This window comes from Convolutriloba macropyga, chromosome 3 (genome assembly GCF_964194025.1).
Source record: "Convolutriloba macropyga chromosome 3, txConMacr16.3, whole genome shotgun sequence".
In the NCBI taxonomy this organism is placed as follows: domain Eukaryota; kingdom Metazoa; phylum Xenacoelomorpha; order Acoela; family Convolutidae; genus Convolutriloba; species Convolutriloba macropyga.
Genome location: NC_134470.1, coordinates 57,918,079 through 57,941,121, shown reverse-complemented (window position 1 = coordinate 57,941,121; position 23,043 = coordinate 57,918,079). Strand labels below are relative to the sequence as shown.

Below are 23,043 nucleotides of genomic sequence, written 5' to 3'. Positions count from 1 at the left end.
TTTGTCTCTATTTGAAGTTTTTCAAACGTATGACAAAGTCCGATTTGTGGCAGGTCTCAGTGGCTACCGTAGGAGAATAAACAGACACGTTTAGATATTTCAATTTAAAACTGATAGATCTCTTTGACTTTAAAATACATGTCAGCATCGAAGGAAGCCGCATTTGAAAAAAAGCTAGTAACTCAAAAAACTGAAATTATAGTGACGGCTTCGACAACTGTTTAATGTCAAAAATTTAATTTTCTCCAAATTCTCGTCGGTTTTTGAGTTTCTTTTTGTAAACGTATCACATAATTTGATTAATGACAAGTCTCAATGAATTCCGTTGGATGAATGAAGAACCTATATAATGATTTGAATTGATAGCTGATGGTTTTCATGAATTTGAAATTATATTTCCAAAAAAATTAAGCACTTCTTGACTTTGCCTCCGTTATTTTTGTCTCTGTTAATTATCTACACTCGTCACATCTATTCTCGTCACAGGTCACATTTCACAATATTGGCGTCGAAACAAGTCGCAGTTGAACATATCCAAAATTTTCACCGAATTGAATATGGCTATAACGGGTATGGCACTGGTTTCTCGATTTTTTTAAAATTTTGCGGTAGTTGACGTTATTTTTGTTACATTTTCTGATTAACGAGAGATATCAAGGGACTCCTTTGGAGGAATAAATGAACCTGTTTAAAAATATTAATTTATTGCTGATTGTTTTAATGACTTTGAAAGTAATCGTTTTAAAAAAAGTATTTCTTAATTTTGCATCGTCTGTTCTTTTTTGTCTATTTGTTTATTAATCTCATTACTTAGAGGTCAGATATCAATTTCCCGGCATAGAGGGAAGGCGAAATTTACCATATCTGATTTTTTAATTTAATTCATTTTGGTTTTAGCGGCCTCTACACCGATTTTTCGAATAAAATTATATCGATTTTTTGTCTGTATTTGACATTCTTCTTGTAAACGTAGGGTATTTTCTGATCAAAAAAGTCTTTATTACCTCGTTTAGAGGAAAGAACAAACCTATTTTTTGTTTTCAATTTTTAGCTAATGATTTTCATAACCTTTAAATTAATTGTTTTTGAAAAAAAAACGAAAGTTGTTTTTAACTCAGCTCTTTTATTGTCTGCTTGTTAGTCTCATTAATGAATGGTCACATATCACTTAATTGGCGCTCAAAAACGCGCAACCAAAGTTTCCTGAACTTGGTGCAAGTATTATGGTCATAACGGCTTCGACACCATTTTCTCGCAAACATTTTTGGAGTTGCTTTTTCCGGTTTTCGTTGTTTTTCTATTCGTATGCAAAAATTGATAATGACCGGAACCAATGTCTTATCTAATGGAGTATAACGAACGTATTTAATTATTTCAGTTCATATCTAATGGTTTTAATTACTTAGGAACGAATTCGTTCAAAAAATTATGAAGGCAACTTTTAAGTTAGCCGATTTTTTGGTTTTTGTCACCGAGTCTCATTAGGGACTGGCTGCATATCATTTCTAGTGATGACCAATGAACTAATTTTTTTTTAGTTCAGGTTTATCATGACGCTACTTAATCTTTATTAAGTTTTTCTATAAACAAAAATCAAGTTTTGGATGTTATTAATGTCCGTTGTTATCTGGTTTTGTTATTTGTCTTGTCTCGTATTCCTAATAATGGCAAATTGCCTCGGCCCTCTCAAGCGGCATTTCTTAACAATTTCACTGACTGATTTGAGTTGGACGCAAGTTTTTATTCACAAACCAGTTATTTTGGAAAACTACTTAAATTTTTGAAAGTTTTCTATCCCTTCGTTATTTGGTAGACAATTAGGCCGAAAATGTGGATGAGCGGGGTCGGAACATTATGTGTAAACGCACACCACTGAGCCTCCTTGTACAAATTTCGTCTTTTCGAACAGTAATCCACGTTAACATTTTTCATCTTTTGGCGAACATTTGATCATTTCACAGTAATTTTGTTCTTTTTTCGGATCATTCTGGTAAAAATTAGTTAATTTGGCACCTTTTGTTCAATCGCTATTTTTATTGAATTATTATCACATAACTGTTATAAACACTTTATGAAGTTTACAGTATTGCGAAACTTGGCCTACTCTCACTATTTTCCTTGAAAATATTTAGCTAAATTTCAATTAATTGTTTTATTTTGCTAAATTATGTTTAAAACATTTGCAGAAACGTATATGAGGCTTGAAAAGAATTGCAAAAATATTAATCAATCAAATACGAAGGTTGTTCAAGTCTTCGGTTCTACTGTTTCGGCTATAATTTAAGCTTGTTCATCACCAATTTTGCATTTCTATTAAAGCTAGCTCGAATTCAGATGTCTTCTCACGTTTTGTCCAATTTTTTCAAAAAAAACTGACCTAACAACTGCTCACTGAGTTTTCCTTTAAAATATGAGGCATCAGTTTGTCTTCTCTTTCTGTTGCAGTGGTCTAAATACCCAATTTGGCCAATGTTTCTACATCGAATTGCATGCAATTTGCAAAGAGCTTTACATAATTTCAATCGTCACTGCGATTCGCCTAAATGCTTTTTAAAACTTTCATGACAACTTGATCGAAGGAGCACTCAATTCTGACTTGTAAGCAAATCTGTTATAAATCACTCACTCAATTTCAAAAGTTTTTTTTAAAAAAAACTGACGAATCTTAAAATTCTAATCCCGGCTTTCTAACTGCCAAATTATTCCGACTTCGATTGACAAAGAAGACCTTAATATACAAAGTGAAATCAGCCCTAACTTGATTTCCAAGATCTTGGTTCCATAAGATTAATGTGACAGGTATTTCATTTTTAAAATTTTTCCAGATATGTTCAATAATTCAAACTTCGTGTGAACTACCCTTGATCCTATTTCAAACACAAAATGGCAGGAAAACACAAACACGAAAAATTTGAAATTTAAAGATTTATCGTATTCATCGTCAATATTATTATCTAGTTCAGATAACTCGCTTAATGTATGAGAGTATGCTAACTGTGGCAGCAGTCCTGTGTAAAATCTTCAGAGTTCATGACTGTCATTTTGGAGCATGAAAGTCATGAAAGTCATTTTGGAGCATTAAGTTTATTCTAGACGTTTCAATTTTTATTTCCAAATTTTTGTTTTTCTATTTCCAAATCGTTTCCGAAACTGTCAACTTCTAATTAGAGAAAGAGCAAAAAAGCAATTTTCTTTAAAATAATTGCACAAATGCTACCCTTTTAGCTGTTTTCCTCTTACTTTATTCAAAATTGATCTTGCTTCAATTTTCAAAATTTCTTTGCCTATTTTTTATTCTGGTCATCTTACGTATAGTCTTAACAATGAGGCTCGTTAATATGCGTTCGCACATAACGTTCCGACCACGCTCAACCACGTTGCTCACTTGAATGACCACCAAATGAGGAAGAGATAGAAACTTGAAGAGATGATAGGAAGAGATAGGAAGAGATGAGGAAGAGAGGAGAAGATAAAAATTCGTATATTGTTCAAAAATAATTGGTGTATTCGTTTAGAAAAAACGCTTCTAAATCAAACACCTAAACATATTAAAAAAATGCCTCATGAGCAGGGCGATGACTCCGGCCATTGAGGAGACTAAGAGACCAGGCAAACAACAATATCAAACAAAACACATAGCATTAAATACGACCAAAACTCAATGGCCACCTCTATAAAAAATACTTAACAAAAACTCAAAACAAAGATCAGATAAAAAGCAAACTCAACAAATTTGCTTGAACTTCACCAAAAAAAATGGGAACTGTCTTTATTGAAAATACTTAACAAGTAGAAAAAAAAACAAAGGACAAAGTAAGAAAAGCGTTTATACTTTGTGAAAACAATTAATTTCAAAGTAATGAAAACCATTATATGTCATGTTCCAGAATGTCACAAGACTAAAGAACAAAAACGGGCAAAAGTCAAAATATCGTTTTCGAAACTATTAAATATCACATGCGCTTTCATTCAACCCCATGATTGATATAAGATTTGTAATAAATGAGTAATTAATTTGAGAACCGCTAGGAAGACTACATACGAATTTATTTGAAACAGAATGTGACCTCACTCTTTGCTGAGACTACACTAAAAAGTGGCATAGATAGAGCAAAAGTGGCAAATCTATAACCATAATATCGAAGACATTTTTTAGACGTAGGCAATAACAACCATATCTTTCACCTGGAAATGTTAAATAGATTGAGATTCTGTTTACGAAGTCAAATGGACATGGTAGTGATGTGTCTAAGTCAAGTCTACAAAATAACTACAAAAACAGGCAGAATTCGAAACTTCAAACAAAAGTACACAGTGTAGAAGCCAAAAAACATACTTTTTTCGTACAATCGCACGTAAGTTGGATGTTTTATAATTGAGCTTGGATTTGACATCATTCCAGGATAAAAACAACATTAAAAATTAGAAAAACGACAGCGCTCCATCAAAATAATTTCAATTTTAGAACCCCGAAACTAGACCAAAGCAGGTCTTGCTATTGCTGCTAGTCCACCATTAAAACAAAGAATTGTTCGAAATTTTACCAAAATAGCTAATTTGACAAAAAAGTCAATATATCAAAAATAATTAATGAATTTTTGATATTTATCATTAAGTTATATCAGCGAAAAATCATTAGCTATCAATTGAAAGCAATTGAGTTTATTTAAGAGTTATTTACATAGTGAACTGGAGCTTTTATTATTAACACTCAGTCGTAAGAGTACAAACAGGACATTAAATGCTGATAAAAGTCAAGATTTCATTAGAAATTTACGGAAACTCTTTGTCGAAGAGATAAAAATCATGAGCTTTACTCAGAAAACTTACATTCTTTTTCATAAATTTTTTAAAAAAATTAACAATTTCTTTTTTCCCATTTTTTTCGTCCGTCCTCTTTTTCTGCTGGTAGAAAACTTGTAAGAACCGATATTTCTCCGTATTGAACAGTTTTGTTTTTGAGAAAATAGAAGACTTAAGTCACTGTAGAGCAATCAAAACAGCAAAAATCAACTTAGAAAATGAAAAACTAAAAGCGGAAAAACGTATTCTTTTCTGAATTTAAGAGTTTATTTTGCCAGCAACTCTTTTTATATCATCCGAACCAGAAATTTCAGTATTTTAGAAACCTTGAAGACGTAAAAAAAATCGTTTTCATGGAATGAACGTCAAAACCAAATTCAGTATTGAAAAGTATAGATGGGATTCCATTATATCTTTTTTTATTTGTATTTCTTATGTTGTCACAACAGATCGTTCGAACTAACCTCTTTCAGTTTAAATCAATAGAGAAGAATTTGTGAATTAGAGGTTTTATTGATCGCCTGGTCGAAAAACCTACAAAATTTATTATGTATGGTTTAAGATTCAAAGAGAGCATAAACTAGTGCGAGGTAAAAAATGCATTTATTTGCAAATAACAAAACGGTGGAGCCTCGAGCTTTGACTAGAGCTTTAAAGACAGCTTGGTGCAAAATTCTCAAACGAAATCAAAATTTATATTGCAGTGTCAGAGAACCAATAAAATGCATAAATTTGAACATAGATAGCCCATTATAGATAGCCCTTTATTCATTTCCAAACAAATAGATAGCCCTTTATTCATTTCCAATTAGAGTTTACAGTATCAATTTGGACTAAATAGAATTGTTAAAAAATTCTTGAGTGAAGTAAGTCATCAGTGATCAAAAAAACAAACGAGTGACATGAAAACTCATACTACAGAGATTAACGTATGACGTCACGCACAAATTTAGCTACAGAAGTGAAAAAGTCAGCAGAACATTCAACATTATTTGAGGCACAATCAGAATATTCGAACATTGTCTCCAAAAAAAAAGCAGTGCAAGCCACAGAACTCGAAGAATATTACAAAAATTGGATTAAATAAGGTTGGAAACAGTAAAAATCGTTCCATTTTCTAAAAAAAAAATGGGGGAATAATTATAAGAGGCTGGCTTTTTTCTTCTTCGGTCAAGTTTTCACTTTTTGTTTACGCATCGTAAAAAAGAAAAACACTTTTGTACCCCAGAGGATCTAGTTTTTATTTATATAAAAATAACAGAAAACTGAGTAAGGCGGAAAGCTTTAAAATTTCGAAAGAAAAACCTAAAAGGGGAAAGAGGAGAGGGGTGGGTTGACAGATCGCGTTGAATTTTCTAATTAGTATTTCTCAGAAATAGATATTCAATTTTTAGTAAATTAGTTAGGTGAAACGGCGTTTTGATTATCAATAGTAATTCTGCACTCTTTCAAGCCTAAAGTTTACGATTTTGACTGTGACCAAAAATTTCGAAAAAAAAAATCAACAATTCCGTTTTTCGTTCTTATTTTTTTTCGTCCTTCTCTTTTCTGCTGGTAAAAAACTATTGTAAGAACCGATATTTCTCCGTATCGAACAGTTTTGTTTTTGAGAAAATAGAAGACTTAATTCACCTTAGAGCAATCGAAATAGCAAAAATCAACTTCGAAAATAAACAAAATATGGAAAAATGTATTCTATTCTGAATTCTAGAGTTTATTTTGTGAGCAATCTTTTTTATTTCATCCGAAACAGCAATTTAAGTATTTTAGAAACCGCGAAGACATTAAAACAATCGTTTTCATGGAATGAACATCAAAAAAGGCAAAAACATTCAAATTACTGTCATTCAGTGTTCCTCAAAGCTACAGAAAAGAAGCTTCATAATCAGCTTTCAACGGTCGTCTACATGTTAAAAACAACTAGATACAGAGAGCAAAACCTGTCAGAAGTATTAAAAACTTTATAATTACTTAAGAAAAAATTTCTGAAGCGGTTTTAAAATTATTCAGAACTAAAACTGCAATTATTATATCAGTGGAGTTACAAACAACTAAAGGAAGAGAGCAAAAACTGTCAGAAGTTTTAATAAATTTTATAATTACTTAGGTTAAAATTTTTTCTAAACATAGCGGTTTTTAAAACATTGAGAAGCAAAACTATAAGTTTTATATTTAGCATTAAACAAATCTTAATCGTAATTTGTACAAAGTGAATGAGCGGATTGAGAAACATCAAAAATGACAAAAATCGAAATAATTCAAAAAGTTCGTTCACGATTTTTGTGTCAATTTTGCTAGTACCGACAGAAATGCTCCAAATATTCCGCACCTAGTATTTCAGAAAAAAAACAACAATCAAGACACATGAACAGTGACGACAATTCTGTAAATGTAAGATGCCAGTAATAAAATTTTAAATTTCTTTTTTTTGGTTAGCGCGTATTGTATGTGTATTTATGTGTGCGCGCCTGTGTGGGTGCATGTATAGGTGTGCGCTATTTAAAAATTTGTGTGGTATCTAAGTAAAAGAGAGAGAGAGAGAGAGAGAGAGAGAGAGTTAGCGTGAGAGAAATATTTCTTTCAGATGATAGACACAATTAGAGGCAGAGAGCAAAAACTGGCAGCAATTACAACAAATTAGAAAAAAAACTTAAAATTTGCAACAAAATGCGGATTTGAATATGACCAATGCCAAGCCCGTGTGTTTTTAAATATCACTGATAAGCCGTCTACGAGGTATTAAAAGTGTCGCCTTATGCTCATGAAACAAAAAATTTTGAAAACCTTCAAAAAGTTCATTTCAGAATTTACTGTCAGTTTTAATATCACCGATACAATTGCCTAAAGAAGTCCTAACATAGTTTTCCAAAAAAAACAGTCAAGCCAAATATAAACGGTGACGAGTAATTGATAGATGCTAAAAACAAAGCTTAAAAAATATTTGTTTTGGTAGTGGGTTAGTATCTGTAAGCCCGCAATTGTGTGGGTGTATTTCTGGGTGTGCATTTTTTATTTATGTGGTGTGTGTATGAGAGAGGAGAAACGGATAGTTAGCGTGACAGAGATAGTGCATTCAAATGCTAGACACAAATAGAGGCAGAGTGCAAAAAAATGTCAGAAACAAAAAATAGAAAACTACATAATATTTGCTACAAATTGCGGCTTCAAATGTGTCCATTACCTAGACTTCCTTTTTAAATCTTGCTGATAACGGTTCTGCGAGATTATGAAAATCTAACTGTCCCGTTGTGCAAATGATCTATTAAAATTGAAGAAAAACTTCTAAAAACTATGTAATGTTACGTTTTAATGTTGAGTGTCAAAATTACAGTTACCAATACAATTGCCTCGAAAAGTCCACACCTAAGCTTTTTAGAAAAAAAAAACAAGGAAGACCTAAATGAACGGTGAGGAAACTTGTCTAGTGAGCAATTGACAAAAAAAATTATAAAAATGTTTCTTCTTTGATGTTGGGCTTTGTATTTGTGTGCTGGTGCTTGTTCGTGTCATGTAAGCTGTTTTTTAATGATTTTTCTGTCTCTCAGATTGTACAACACTTATCTTTCTAGGGTTTGTTCTTTTTTGGTTCAAACAGAACAAGTAATTTGCTCCAATGCATATAAGTTGCTTTCGGTTTCTCCGGAAGAATTTAAAAGTTGTTTTTGAAGTATGTTGGAAGACTCGAGCGAGCCGTCTTGTTCGTATTTCTAACAGAAATTTCTGCACGAAGCAAATATTGAAGTCTGTCTTCTGGTAAATTCTTCCAACATAGCATTAAAATGAAGAAATATTTCGCATTGTTTTTTTTTATATACACCTCATTTGGCAAACAAACCACAATTAGATTATTACTTTTTTAACGGCAACTTCTATCAAGTTTTTGTTTGCTTAATTTCTCCCTATTTTAACCGAAAACGAACTATTTCATTTTACTATATTGATGCTGGTGCTTATTATTCATAAAAAAGCTTTATAATACATCCAAAGCTCATCTAGCTGTGCTAATATACTGAATTCAAACAATAGTGTCTCAGCGTTCTGATATGGTAAAGACCAAGTGGAAAAACTTCAATTTTGTTCGAGGGTCGATGTAATTTTTCAGGGGCACTCAATGATACCATTTTTATTCCACTCAGCAAACAAAATCAGCCGGCCAGTATTGGATCAACAAAAAAGACAGGCTGGCATAACGTTCTGCACCCTTTTTCACAAAAGGTTCGAACAAAAACGAAAGTGAAAAAAAATCGACTAACTTAAATTCAGTAAAAAATTCTACTGTTTAAAAAACCTGTTTAGCAAATTAAACAGCAAGATTTAGCACCATTAAGCAATGAATATCCGTTAGACATTTGTTCATCTGCAGAACGAATAATTTACTTTACAGGAAACCATGGATAAAATCATAGAGTGGAAGTTCATTTTTTGGCCTCCAGCAACTTAACTCTGCTTTCCATATGCTGCAATTTTTCGTCAATTTCTCCCATGTACTTTGAACGCTGTTTTAGTCGATCTGAGAAATCATGTAAAGTTAATTGCAATTCATCCAACTTTTCTTTCTGTTGTTCTCTCAGTTTCTCCTCTTTTGCAGCCGAGCTGAAGTATTCACTCAAAAATATGATGATTAATGTAGCTATAAGAGTTAAGTTGAGAAGAATGTCCGTTCCTGAAACAAACAAACTTCCATTACCTTATATAATTTCTTTTATTAGGAGCAATGCCTCTCGATTTTGCAAAAAAATTTTTTTGTTTAATTCAGCGAGCACAGTACCAACCGTTCTATTTTTTAGTTCTACAAACCTCGGAAAAAAGTTCGCGGGAAAAAAACATCTGAAGAAACAGCAAAAAAATGAAAACTCTTTGCTAGTTTTAAGACATGTTGGTTCAACATCAAGAACCTCGACAGAAAATTAGCTCTTCTTTTAATTATGATAAAATTTGAAGAAGATAGTAAAAAAGTCCAGAGTTCTTCGAAAATTGCAATAACAGTAAAAATTGCTCTTGATCTGAAACCTTTTGCACCAACCTTTGACAACTGCCACTTTTTCGGTAAGAGGTGCAATAAATTCTGGTCTGGTCTTTCCATTGTTCCAAGCAGTTACAATCACTTCAGCCCTGTGTCTGGCTTGGCCAATCGGAGCTAGAATATACTTCCTCAACCGAGGTGTAGTTTCTGCAAAAGCAACCAGTCTAGCTGCAAACGGCTTGGCCATCTGTTTGAGCGCAACTATCAATATTTTCTGAACGGGTAACGGAGCTACCATTGCTAACACGATTTGCTGTCACACTATCTTTTCATTTAGTATCTGAAAACTGAAACAACTAGCTGCTGCCTGTCCACTTTGATGTTATACTACAACAAATAAAGGTGGAAGAAACCGAGTCAGGCTTAAAATATCGAAGCCATTGAATGCTATAGCGTAAGTAACAAATAGTTAACAGTGCAAAATTTGTAAAAATTATCATCTGCAATTTAGTAGAAAATTAGAGTAGAAAATTTGATCAACAGAATTTCGTATAACTAGAACAAGCCGAAACCACTCAGCCAGCGTGAAGCTGTCTGTGTGAGGATGAGCTCTTACTTCACCAGAGCTTCAGGTTGACCAAAGCCTGACCAATTTTGGCTGCAATAATGGTACCACGTGAAAATCTCAGGTGCAAAAAAAAGTTGCCATAGTCACCAAAAAAGAGCATACATGCTCACGAAATGAACAGTCTGAGATATGGGGAATAATAGAAAAAGGACAGCTGAGAGCTGAGAACAGGCTACTGTTAATGCACTGCAAACTAAAAGCCTAATGCTGCTCCGCTGCAATTACGCAGAAACAAAATTATTATTTAATCAGAACTATGTTTGTGTAAATTTCAAATGTCAATTGAATCTATCTGCATAACAAGATATTGACAATTTTGTGCAGCTCTTAGGGATTTCCCTTACAAAACAAAGTGTTTGTTTCCGTTTTCATGCTAATAACATACGAGTTGTTTTTTATCAGCATTCAATGTGAGCTGATTTGTTTTCGGAAATGATTATCGTTTTCCATCAAAAAGTTCTCAATTTCCCGAAATGTTATGTATCGCAAAACCTGCAACACAATTATCTGAACACTGGATAAAGAGAAATTCATCTCCCGTTTATTGAAAAAATAACGTATAAGTGGTCAAATAATGGACTAAGTACACTCCATTGTTGATTGCAATCTCGTCTAAAAACTGTAAGCTGATGATAACAAATTGCCCACCACCATTCGACAAAAATTTTCTAAAATCTACGGAGATCGTAGCTGTTCTGAGCCGGCTATCTAAGCCAGAAACTTCAATCTCTACCGTTTCGTTACACTAAACACACATACCAGTCATCTGTAGCCCACCAAAAATCTAGCTACCTTATTTCCTTTCGTTTTAATTCCTCATGCCACAGCAGTGGAAAGCATTCTTGTTCTTTTATATTCTCTTATATCTAATATATCCATATTGCATATTTGCTTTATACATGACAAATAAAATAACTTCGAAACAGATGATTCAAGAACTTTGCTCACAAAAAAAACTTAACAAATTACAAAATGGAGCTCAAAATAACAAAACTTTAAACTATCGGAAAAATATGAGCTGCCGTGGTTATAATTGGAACAATTGGGAACTCCATGAAGAATGCATACATCCATTAGATTGAGCAAAATTAATAACATTCAATTTTTCTAGTAAGTAAATTATTGTTGAAGAGGGTCAACAATGCGAAGAACAACAACTTCATTCTGTTAACAAAACCAAACGCTTTTACGTAGGCAACAAAAAAGAAAAGCTAAATTTGAAAACTCACATTCGCATTTTTTACGTCACAGCCACAATATAGTAGATGTAACTTTTCATGTGCGCACACTCAAACTGTACAAATTAACAAATACGAAAGAGCACATATACTCACAATCAAACACAGTACAGAGTCAAAATCTATAATAAGCAGTGCTTTTAAATTCTTTACAACTTGGTCAAAGACTCCGATTGCTTAACCACAGCGAGTTCAGGACCAAAAATGTGCGGAACAATCATCGACTTTGTGGCAAAGGTAGGGAACGATCAATTGATCAGCTCCTAAGAGTGCTCGTTTATTTTGAAAATAGAGAGGGTTATGTCATTTTTCAATTTATTAGGACAATTGCTCTGGAACTGGGTTATCCAATCCACTTTTGGCAATCAGAAAAGCTTTGGAATCAAAATTTTTGTCAACTTCAGGAATTCGAATTGCAGTTTTTCTCTCGGAAGCCTTGGAGGAATCTAAAGATTTGAAGCTGAAGTTGATAAGCTTTAACTTGGCGTCGTCTAAGCGAAAGGATTTCAGCCCGACCCATTAATGTAAATATATTGTGGCGAAAGGAACTATAATACCAGGCTGTTTTCTGAACACCACTGACACTGTCAGTGACGAAAGCTGGATCCCAGGGTTTGTGATGTTTTATCAAAAAATCGCCATCAATCTGTAAAAACAAACTAAGGCTGAATGAACCCTGAACACCATTACTAGAGGGCTAAATTGTTGTGGGAACAAATAGCTCTCCCCTCTTCGATTTTTGCCATTATAGAACACAATATTAAATCCCTTAGTCAGGAGCTATTTACATCCGACCGCCACACCGAATGTTGCATATTGTCCACAGAACAAAGCGGATCTTAAGATCTCGATTATACTCAAGATATGTTCTGGTCTGGTTTCTGGTCAATCTCATGTTCTTTTTTTCTAGGTCATTCTCTTCGTGACCAACATAATCACCCTAATAGTGAGCGTGGGAATCTTGGCCGGACTCATTTACGCCATTGTGGGTGTTAACATCGTGGAGTTACTGGACGTGTTTGGATCCACAGACATGAGCATCTCACTGTACTCAATGTTGGGATTTCTGGTGGTGCTTATTATCACTTCTCTGTTGGGCTTGTTTGGAGTGTGTTGCAAGAGCAAATTCATGTTGGGACTGTATGCTGTTATTCTTATGATGTGTTTGTTGGGTGAGAGACACTTCAAACGTTTCGCTTCTCTAAAAGTTCTGTTTCAATTATTCACGGTGAACAAACTACTTCTTTCTTTAATGTCCCTGGAATGACGAGCCTGTTGAAATTTACCGATGCCTTGAAAAGAGAATAAATGCAAAAGATGATCAGCTAGAATGCGCCACTCCTCTAGAATCAAGAATATCTGTAGTTTAAATTTTAAGCCGACTATTCATAGTCAACAGAAGCTAAATGGAACTAAATTTAAGGGAAGAGGCAGAAGGTCAAAGGAACTCTCGACTGGTGTTTGGAACTACAGTTAAAAAATGCTGTAAATTTAAATTTTTGCGTTTTTTGGCAGCTTAATTTTAATTTCTTGCGATCCAAGTCCTAAAATCTTTAATAAACGAGCCCTCTATTAATCTTATTTAAGAAATGAATTCCAAATGCCAACAGTTCTGTAGACGAATTGACAATTCGCGTTGATGTTGAATTTTCTCATCTCAATTTTTCGCTTTTCAGTTAAAAAAGAAACTATTTTTGTTTCTTGACGCTATTCTTATTTCAGAAGGGCCAGCTTAGAAGGGCAAATGTATAATGCCGTTACTTAGTTGAAAAATTATTGTCCCTAATTATTGAGGTTTTGTACTTGAAATTGACGTCAACTGGAAATCTTAATTTAAACAAAACCAATTTCAACACTTTTTTAGCATGAGAACTAATTACAATCTTTCTAACATATATTGAAGAAATAAACCTCAAAAAAAAAAAACATTAAACAAAATATGAATAAAAAATCGATTGTTGTAGAAAAAAGGATGAAAGATGGTAATCAACAAAAAAATTGAACACATTCATTGCCGCATTTCTTGATAAAAAATATGACTTCCCTTGAACTTAAATTAGAGCAGCCACCGTGCCCTCAGACGATGTTTATTCCACTCAATAAAATAGTCCAAAGACATTTTAATATTGAAGTAGGTAATTGGAGACAATAAAGATTTATGGAAATGAATAAATAAATAACCCGCTTAACTGAGGGAAAAATGCGTGCGAAATTGATCAGCGATAACAGTGGACAAATAATTGATTCAAAAATGCACAGAAAAGATCAAGAGAGCTTAAGAATGTCATCAACGTTGCAAAACAAGACAAAAAATTGCATAATTTTCGAAAACTTAAACTAACGATAAAAGTTTTTTTAAAAAACACTACGTTCTTTAATCTGATCAGACGCAACTGGACTTCCATAAATCGGTTAACAAAATTTGCTTTGATTGTTTCGAAACATTCAACTGTTGTTGCAATCGCGGAAGTAACCGAAGACAGAAGAATCGTAATTGATCGTAAAACACGGTCCTTCAACACGTTATCTTGATTTGAAAAAAGCATTCGATACCTTGAATAATAATCAATGGGAGCAAAAACTAAGTACATATGTCACAAGTGGTCCTTGTTTGAAGCTGCTGAAAGATTATCTTGCTGAAAATAAACAATTATTAGATTAGCTATTGCAGACCTCTAATCAGATGTTTGCAGTCTCCTGTGGTGTCCCCCAGGGCTACTTCTTGGGGCCCCTGTTGTTTTCAATACACATAAATGACCTAAGCGATAACTGCACTTTATCGATAGTTTGTCATTATGCTGCCGATACTTCTTTTTGGTCTCCTCTAAACACTAACCAAAGTGAAATTCAACAGGAGTTAAACATTAACAATTGGCTCGTTAGCAACCATCTTTCTCTAAACCGAACTAAAAAAGAGTCGCAATGCTCCCTAAATAAAGCAACAGCTCCATCTGTTCAGGAGACGGAGATAGAGTTCAGGAATGTACCTAAATACTTAGGTGTATATATTGACAAATATTTGCCTTTTGTAATGCGCAAATACCTTAAGTGTTCTAAAATTTTATGATTTCTATATTAAGCCAAAAATTTAATATGATATACTTATCAATGGTGGCTGCTCGAAAACGACTCTCGACCCTCTTAACGTTTACAAAAAAAAGTGTCCGCATTGTATTACTTTTTTCTCTCCACGGGAAAACGCTGAACAACTATATGGAAAATATCGAGTTCTTAGTGTTCAAAAGCTATACATTTATTACCTGCTCGAGTTTGCTTTGAAGTCATATAACTTAAAATCATCGCAGGTTCTTAACGATTTCTGTCAGGTTTTAGACTGTAGGTACAATACTTGAAATAAACACCAAGGGTTCTGTTCGGTACCGAACATTAAATCAAATAACACGAGAAACTCTTTGCAAAATCGAAGTGTGAAACTACTTATTGTCCTATTGAAGTTCCGTTATACTAACATAAATGCTGATATAATTGCAGAAGTCCAAATGATAGCTCATAACTTCAAAGATATTTTACTCTGTGATTATACACTAGAGAATGTAGTGTTCTAACCTTTGTTTAATTTTTAGGCCCTGCCTCATTAGCCAAGTTAGGCGATACGAACATCCATCTAACCCCTCGTGGGTCCTTCTGGTTGCCCATTGTGGTTATATGGGGTCAGGGACCCCCTTTTGCAGTTTTCGAAAGTATAGATCACACTGGTAAAGTTCCGATTTTATCAGGCCTTTGTACAATTTTTTGAACCAGCCACTTGGATCGTAACACAATGCAAACTTCTCCCATTTGTTGTGATAATATTGGTGCTCTTATAAATTGGACTTGTTTTATAATAATTTTATTACCATTTAAGATAACACAGCGTGCAATTTTCTCTTTTCGTTATTTTAATATTTTGTATCTCAAGGTTGCTGTATTCTAGTCCGGACGTCATTTAAAGAGTGCAATGGTGCTCGTTTGGCGTCCTCTTGTGCATTGCCCCCTCGGAATGCTGGGGAAACTGTTAATTTAATTTGCGATTTAATTGTGTCAAAAATGCGAGGAAAAGATCAAGCACATACGAATGCCACAAAAATTGCAAGACAAGATAAAAAATTAAAGAATACAATTATTAAAACACTAGACAAAAAATAAATTATCGTAAAAAGTTCAAAAGAGATTAAAACATATTCAAACTTTTTTAAAAAACTTGTTTTTAAATCTGATTAGCAGCACATCGACTTGGATAAATCAGCAAACAACAAAGCGTAAATGAACAGCGTCATAAAAAAACAAAAAAATAGGGAAAAGGCAGAACCAAACAGTAATTAAAAATGAGCGATGAAATCTCCTCAAAATCATTCAGCACGTCAAAGAAAGAAATATTGTATATTTAACGAGAAAAGAGATCCTCCAAAACTCAACGAATGCGCCAAAACTCAACTAATGCGCCAAAACTCAACTAATGCGCCAAAACTCAACGAATGCAACAATAATTAAAAACTGCAAATCATGCAAAAATGTGTCAGAATTTGTCCTGAGATGCACATATAAGTTGCCATAAATTTTTGTTTTAAACCACTGTTAAGAATTCACGGAAACTATCGATTCACCGGAGCCTATAAAACCGGAGCACATTCTTTTCAAAAACAAGTCTACTTGTCTCCGACAAATTTAGCACTTAAGTGTCATCCGCTATTTGAACCAAAAAGAGTGCTAGTTATTTTACCTCATTTGTTCCGATGTAGCACACCTCCCACGAGCAAAAGACGGTGATTGCAAGATTACACATAAACTGCAAAACAAAAGAACCAAAAAAATTGAAAATTGAAAAATTCTCAAAATGTATGCAATAATAAAGCAATTCCGTAATTCTGAGAATCTGCCATTCAATCGCAATTTCTAAATGTTTAACACGCGAAAAACGCATAAAATTTAACATTTTTACCAGAATTAAATTATCATGAAATTCCACGAGATGAAAAAAACAGTTTTGGAAGTAAAGTGATTCGCACTTAAGGTCAAAATGCAAGAACTCTGCGCTACGATTTCTCTCACGCTGTACAGCAGGTGCCACTAATTTCGAAAATCTGTAGCTCTACTTTTATGATCTTTTACTGTAACTCTTTATGCAGCTAATTTCACCTGCAATATTATGTACAGTAATTTCACCTGCAATATTATGTACCGAGATGAAATGGGACAAAAATTTCGGTGAAAATTACTAAAGGTAAAATCGGATTAAGGAGCCTAGTTTGATGGAGCCAGGGAATGCATTAAAAATGATAACACCACAGATAAAAAACGAAACTAATCGAAAATTAAAAGCTTTTTATCAAATTTTTGTTGCCTCATAAACAGTTGCCGGAAAATATCAGGAACTAATTGTGCGCAAACACAGGAACAGTCTCAATCGGGTTTTTTTATTGTTTAATAGGATCAAGAATTGGTAACCGCTCTTGAAATACTTTCCGATATTTAATCAGGATTTTAATTGTTGACAGGTCTGGGCATTCTAACTGTGCTGTTCTTCCTGGAAGGTGACAAGATTATGGAAAATGCAAGGGAACAAATGAGGGACACAATAAAGTAAGTCCCATCATTTAAGTGGAAAGTTTATTTGCCAGAAATGAAGCACAAATTGGTGACAATATTGAAGCCAGTGGATGTCAAAACAATAGCACAGAACCAGACTGCATGTGACCCTTTTCATACAAAAAATCTGAATTCAACACGTTCGAATTGATATACAACTTTTAAAAAGTAAAAGCCTTCCAATATCTTGGTTCGAAGTTTAAATGCACTGTTTCGGTTGGATTAAGTTTACGGTTTGAACAAAATTCAATTACATGCCAACAGTTGCCATTTTTCGAGTGAAGCACCTTCTGCAGAGTCAAAACACTAAGCTGATCTTATAAACAAGCTAAAGCAAAACAAAAGACATCACTTACATAAAATAGTTTACGAAACCAGTTCCATCGTGACGAAGATATTGATCAACTTGAAAGACTTTAAATGTTATCAAAAAATTTGACGGGAATGATGACTAAAACCACGATGAGGCTTTACTATCACTTTGAGGCCGTTATATTAACCAAAGCATATAGTCGAGTTAACATCCTTTATATCTGAAAAGGATTTCAGATTAAAGGAAAATTGAAATAAAGAAACTTAGGGCCGAAAATTGACCTGAAATAAGTCCAGCGGTTACGCAAAATATCCGAAAATCGTTAACATGAAAAAGCCGATGCCCCGAAAAGTGAACAGAAAATTGCGAGATCACTAATCAGACGCCAAACTAAGACATTTTAGAACCAAAGCATTTAAAAAGGAAGGTCAATGCACTGGCAATTGAAGGATGGCACACGATAAGATCACCTTTAACAATTGATAACAAAAGAAATGAAAACCAAACACCTATCTGTCACAGTGAAAACTTTTGCTTAAGAAAGCTCAGCGGGGAACTACGTTCGATGCCCTTCAGCACCTGATTCAAAGTTAAAAATAGGTCATGGTAATTAGATAAGGAATTTTAGTGGCAAGTCCAATTCAGTTGATATTTCATTTGGTTGTGCTCGTATGTCAACGCAGACTACGATTTATCAGTACCTAAATGACCAGACAATGACCATATTGTAATTTTACATCTCTATCACTGCGTATTAATTTCAGTAGTAGCTCTGGTAAGCACTTCGTAGCTATCAAGGCAAATAAAGCCAATTATATTCGTAAAATCTAGTCAGGCGTTGGCCTCTGGCGTTGTCATTAGTGTATCATCTAACACAACTCTTTTTGATTAGATGGTTGTGCTGCATTGTAAGAAAAACAATGTCAGCACCCTCCGAGTGCGCCCATCAAGTTGCGTTTTAGGCCATTTTGCAGCAATAAAAATCAAGTGCAAAAAACAAGGTTGCCTAGAGTGGGCAAGGTAACATCGTAATTGTGTGTTAAGATACGAATACGAGGGCGACTACACCAAAGCTCCGATATCTGTGGCCTGGAATCTGATCCAGTACCAGCTTGGCACTTGTGGCGTGGATAGCTTCACTGACTACGTGTACTCCGAGTGGTACAACGGCACTTTCAGCTCAAACACCTTTGACAACAGTATGTATCATAGTCTCATGAGAACATCTCATTGATCAAAATTTGCGGAGTTGATGTATAAATATTATAAATATATGCATGAAATCTTGTGAAACTCATTACTTATAAAAGCTCGGTTGAAAATTGATGGTTTTTATTGCACCCGATGCATACAAAATTCATCTTCAAACCAACACACGACAACTCTTTAACGAGTATCTCAGCACCGAGATATACACGCTCACATAAACTCGTTAAAAATGTAAACGTACAAATGGCAACTTCAAAAAACTGACAATTTTTGAAGCGCTATTTTCTGTTCTTTTGTTCAGTGCGCGCTATCTTTGATATCACATCGACACTTTCTGTCTAAATCGATTGAATGACAGCTTTGAACCAATTTCAAGCGGCACAAGACATCTTAGTTCTTCTGACGAGAAAAAAACTGGCACTCTTCCTTCAGTATTATCTGGGGGGATGAGATGGGGGTGAGATATTAAACGATTGCGCAAACGGAATTTTTGTATCCATTACACGAAATTCTTTAAGTTAAAAATTCGTTTTTATTAGACGAATACCAATTAAAATACTTAAAGGCGGCACTTCAGAATTCACCTGGCATATTAAAGTTTAAAGAAGTCTCCAGTAATTGTATTTGAAAATGAGTTGAAAGTAAAAAGACGTATTATCCGAACTATTACCTCATCTCTATAATCCTGTGCAAAAGATTTTTGGTATAAGTTACGAAGTGAAAAGTTGATAACCTTTTAAAAAATTCGTTGTTTATTCCCCTTGAAACAGTTTCGGCATAATTGGGGACAGACCTAAACTGAAATGCTGCAAATGCTCAATATTCAAATAACACTGAAAACCTGTATTTCTGTTAGCTATCATCTTGCTGGGGACTGCTCAGAGTCATACAGCTTGAAGTGAATTCTAAGGCACCGGCTTTAAGTGTTTTGATTTGTATTCACCTAATGTCTACGAAACATTTGCTAAAAAATTTGTCCCATGGCTACACAAACTCCCTTTGCCAATTGAGTTTTCGCCTAACAATCTAAACGCTTTCTCACAGGGATTGCAGGAGAACTTTATTAGAATAAAATCAGCCATCATAGATACTTGAGAATCAAAAATTTACTTCGCCTGCAAAAGGAAGACTAGTCAATCTCTGGATCAACTTTTACAGAAATGATTTTTTGCTGGTTTTAGCATTCTTCGCTGGTCTTAGAATTAATTTCTAAGAAAGTCCATATCATTAATATTACTCCAATTGTTTGTTGCTTCAAGATGCCCTAAATTATAATAAAAAATGATGCTCGGTATATAATCCATTATCTATGTTAAATGACCAATATTAAATTGTAATTAGGGGCAAATTGAAATAGCAGCTCCGAATGATCTCGTTATTTGTCCTCACTTATTATTGATTTGTATCACAATAACGAAATCAATTTTTTCTTTCTACTTCAAAATTTTAATGAAAATTACAATTGTTCTCAAACAGAACTTTGCCACAATATTACTTGGCCTCGAGTTTAGATAGCCGAATATCGGCTTAAGCGTAATTGTGGACCGCTTTTCACGGCCATGCCTCTCATGCGCTGTGGGCTGTAATCCGGAAATCGAGGTTCGGTTATCGCGGCGAAGCCGTGACGCGCGCCCACCGACCCGCCAGTCGGGAATTCTTTTCGCCTCTTATTCCAATTCGGCTTATTAAAATATTATGGCGTATTGTATTCTATTTAGTTTAACATGGTATACGCATACGTTGAAAGTTATTGGTAGTCTCTGATTGTTTAATAAACAGCTCGCTTAAATTTTACTCAAGAATATCTCCTTTTGAAGAGGGGGCGGCAATTGTTGATAGGATCCTAGAAGCCTTCAGCCGAGCTTGGAAAATCTCTTGGAAACTACACAAAGTGAATCGGAGATTAGCACAGACTTATCTCATTTTGTTTGTCTTTCAAAAGAAAGATAGCAGATAGAACAGCGCACATATTGATAATTGCATCAGTTGTTTTTGAATGGATTTGTTAAACAAACGCACATTCAAAAACAACTGATGCAGTTATCAAATTGCGCGCTGTTGCAACTGCTACATTTCTTTTGAAAGAAACAGAATGAGATAAGTCTGTTTTGTAGCGTGTTGTTGTGCAAAAGTCAACAAAAGAAAAATCAATCTGCGCGCTGCAGCAGCACAAACTTTGCGTCTACGAAGCTGGAAATAGTTCTGGAAATGCTATGGCAGAATTAGTTGTATAACAGACTGCCGCTTATCTGGGTATCCAGTTATGAATGAAGTGAAACGAGGTCGGTAGCTCAGAGTGAAATAGTAGTTAAATGTTCTTAATTGCCAAGAGTACCCTATTTTGGTGTTATGTTTATTTCCCATATCATACATTTTTGGATAATTTTATCATTAACATGGTTTATTAACCTGTATTGTTGGACCGTTTTGTTCACAATGGGATACTATCGCTATATGTCTGTATACTAAGGGATTTTTTTAAACAGGTGGAACCGTGTACACTATCCCATACCCTGTAAGCTGCTGTGACGGAGGAGACCAATACGTCTCTCTGGCCAAGGTAATCAGTGGGGACATCTCGACCAGCAATTTTGACATTACGTGGGTGCAGAATTGCTTCGGAATCACGGACTATGGCAACGGAACCTACACAATAGACAGTACCTCCCAAACGCCCAACAATAAAGGTCATTATATCATCTTGATTGAAATGAATGAACTGAATTCATTTTGAAGCTCCAAGGATATATTTCAAATATAGTAGCACAAAACAGCACGAAAAAAAATGCTTTGATTGACCACCAAGGAATCGCGAAAAGCTAGTTAAAGCTCAGTTACTGCTTTCAGTTAAAATTGATCATATGAAGTGACCTGGAATTGACAATCACTCCAGGAAGACAATACATAGCCAGTAAAGGGATAGGTAAAAGAAAAAATAACATTCAGCTCATGCATCGACGGGAAGTAAAATAGCAAAAATTTTCTTCTAATTCCGTCAGATTAGCCTGTCTCTTACGAACTGCCACGGCATTGCTTAAATTAGGAATCGCTTCCGATTAAATGCTTGCATGTTTTAGCAAGCGACACGATTCAAAAATGTTGAAAATTAGAAATATTTAATTGCATTGAGTCTTCCCAGCCTTATTAACCTGCGCAATCCGCAAAACGCTTGTCACGTTGATAGCATGCAAAGTACTATGCGGCCCATGGACCTGATTGCGGTTCCGAAACCAAAGACAGTGATACCAGTCGACTGCTTTCAGGTTCCATTGACGAGGTGAAAACAGTGCTGAAAGCTTCCATCTACGTGGTTGCGGGAGTCGCTGGTGGAATTGTGCTGCTGCAGCTTGTGCTTGTCTGGGCAGGGTGCCGATTAATTGACAGTCCGCGCTTCGGAAAGAAAAAAGTCGAAGACACTAAGGAATAAATAATGAACCTCTTCAAGTACTATTAATAACCAGGACTGCCTTATTTGCTTGGATCTCATCATAATTAAACAACGGACCAAAACGCACTACGTACTATTTTAGAATGTTACCCATGGAGGAAATATAAATTGAACATATTTAACGTCGATCACAAAAATTGAGAAATTTTTAAAGACGAGCAATTAGCGGAGCCAAATTTGATCAAATGTGGATAGTAAACGGGTATTTCAAAAAGATCCAAGCAAATCTCACATTTTACAATCCCCCAAGCGAACCCAAAAAGTTCGCTTTGCATTTCTTTTTATGACAAGACGTGAGTTGACCAACCGATTCCTCCATACTCGATTGTTCATTAATCTATATAGAATAACTCATCACCAGGTAAAAAGAGTAGTTATCACCATTTTTATTCAATAATACTAAAACGGCGACTAAATTCTACTGACATACTACTAGAGATCATAATACATGTGACCATCAAATGATTTGACACAAGACGATAATCAGTTAAAGTGACTCAATCTTTGTAAAATTGTACAAACTTGTAAATAATCTTCTGTTGGAATTTGTAAAGTTTTGTAAATAATACGAAGTTAAACTACTAATTTCTAATTTGTTCAACACACGGAATGAGATGCAATAATGAGACCAATACAAACTAAGAAGATATCTAATTGAGGACCATGTTCAATTTTTCCCAATAAAAATAACATAAGTTGAAGTGTTTTACCCCCGTGGACAAAACCGTTTTCACTTTTCTCTTTTCGTTTTCATTACATCGCTTTTTTGCACAAATAATAGTTTGCATAGCCTGATGATAAGAGCTGCTGGGACTGGCCATTAAAATCATACATACCTCTATATAATTATGAACA

The 23,043-nt window shown here is 34.5% G+C and overlaps 2 protein-coding genes across 2 annotated transcripts; one reads left to right on the top strand and one right to left on the bottom strand.

The window, feature by feature from the left end:
- Positions 1–9,032: 9,032 nt before the first annotated feature.
- On the bottom strand, positions 9,033–10,109 carry LOC142337166 (putative OPA3-like protein CG13603). Its single transcript, XM_075386273.1, has 2 exons — positions 9,827–10,109; positions 9,033–9,466 (listed from the first exon to the last, which is right to left on the bottom strand). The coding sequence occupies exons 1-2, from the start codon at positions 10,062–10,064 to the stop codon at positions 9,219–9,221; spliced, it is 486 nt and encodes a 161-aa protein (XP_075242388.1). The 5' UTR covers positions 10,065–10,109; the 3' UTR covers positions 9,033–9,218.
- Positions 10,110–11,710: 1,601 nt separating this feature from the next.
- LOC142336311 (CD82 antigen-like) lies at positions 11,711–22,780 on the top strand. The gene is made up of 6 exons (XM_075385051.1): positions 11,711–11,869; positions 12,543–12,804; positions 17,128–17,212; positions 18,576–18,730; positions 21,227–21,427; positions 22,004–22,780. Exons 1-6 carry the CDS (start codon positions 11,837–11,839, stop codon positions 22,165–22,167), a joined length of 900 nt encoding a protein of 299 aa, XP_075241166.1. The 5' UTR covers positions 11,711–11,836; the 3' UTR covers positions 22,168–22,780.
- Positions 22,781–23,043: the final 263 nt, after the last annotated feature.

Coding starts and splice junctions, on each gene's coding strand:
- LOC142337166 (XM_075386273.1), bottom strand. CDS start 10,064: ATGGTAGCTCCGTTACCCGTTCAGAAAATATTGATAGTTGCGCTCAAA. Junction 9,467..9,826: donor AAAAGTGGCAGTTGTCAAAG/GTTGGTGCAAAA, acceptor TGTTTGTTTCAG/GAACGGACATTCTTCTCAAC.
- LOC142336311 (XM_075385051.1), top strand. CDS start 11,837: ATGTGCGGAACAATCATCGACTTTGTGGCAAAG. Junction 12,805..17,127: donor TCTTATGATGTGTTTGTTGG/GTGAGAGACACT, acceptor AATTGTTGACAG/GTCTGGGCATTCTAACTGTG. Junction 21,428..22,003: donor CCAAACGCCCAACAATAAAG/GTCATTATATCA, acceptor GACTGCTTTCAG/GTTCCATTGACGAGGTGAAA.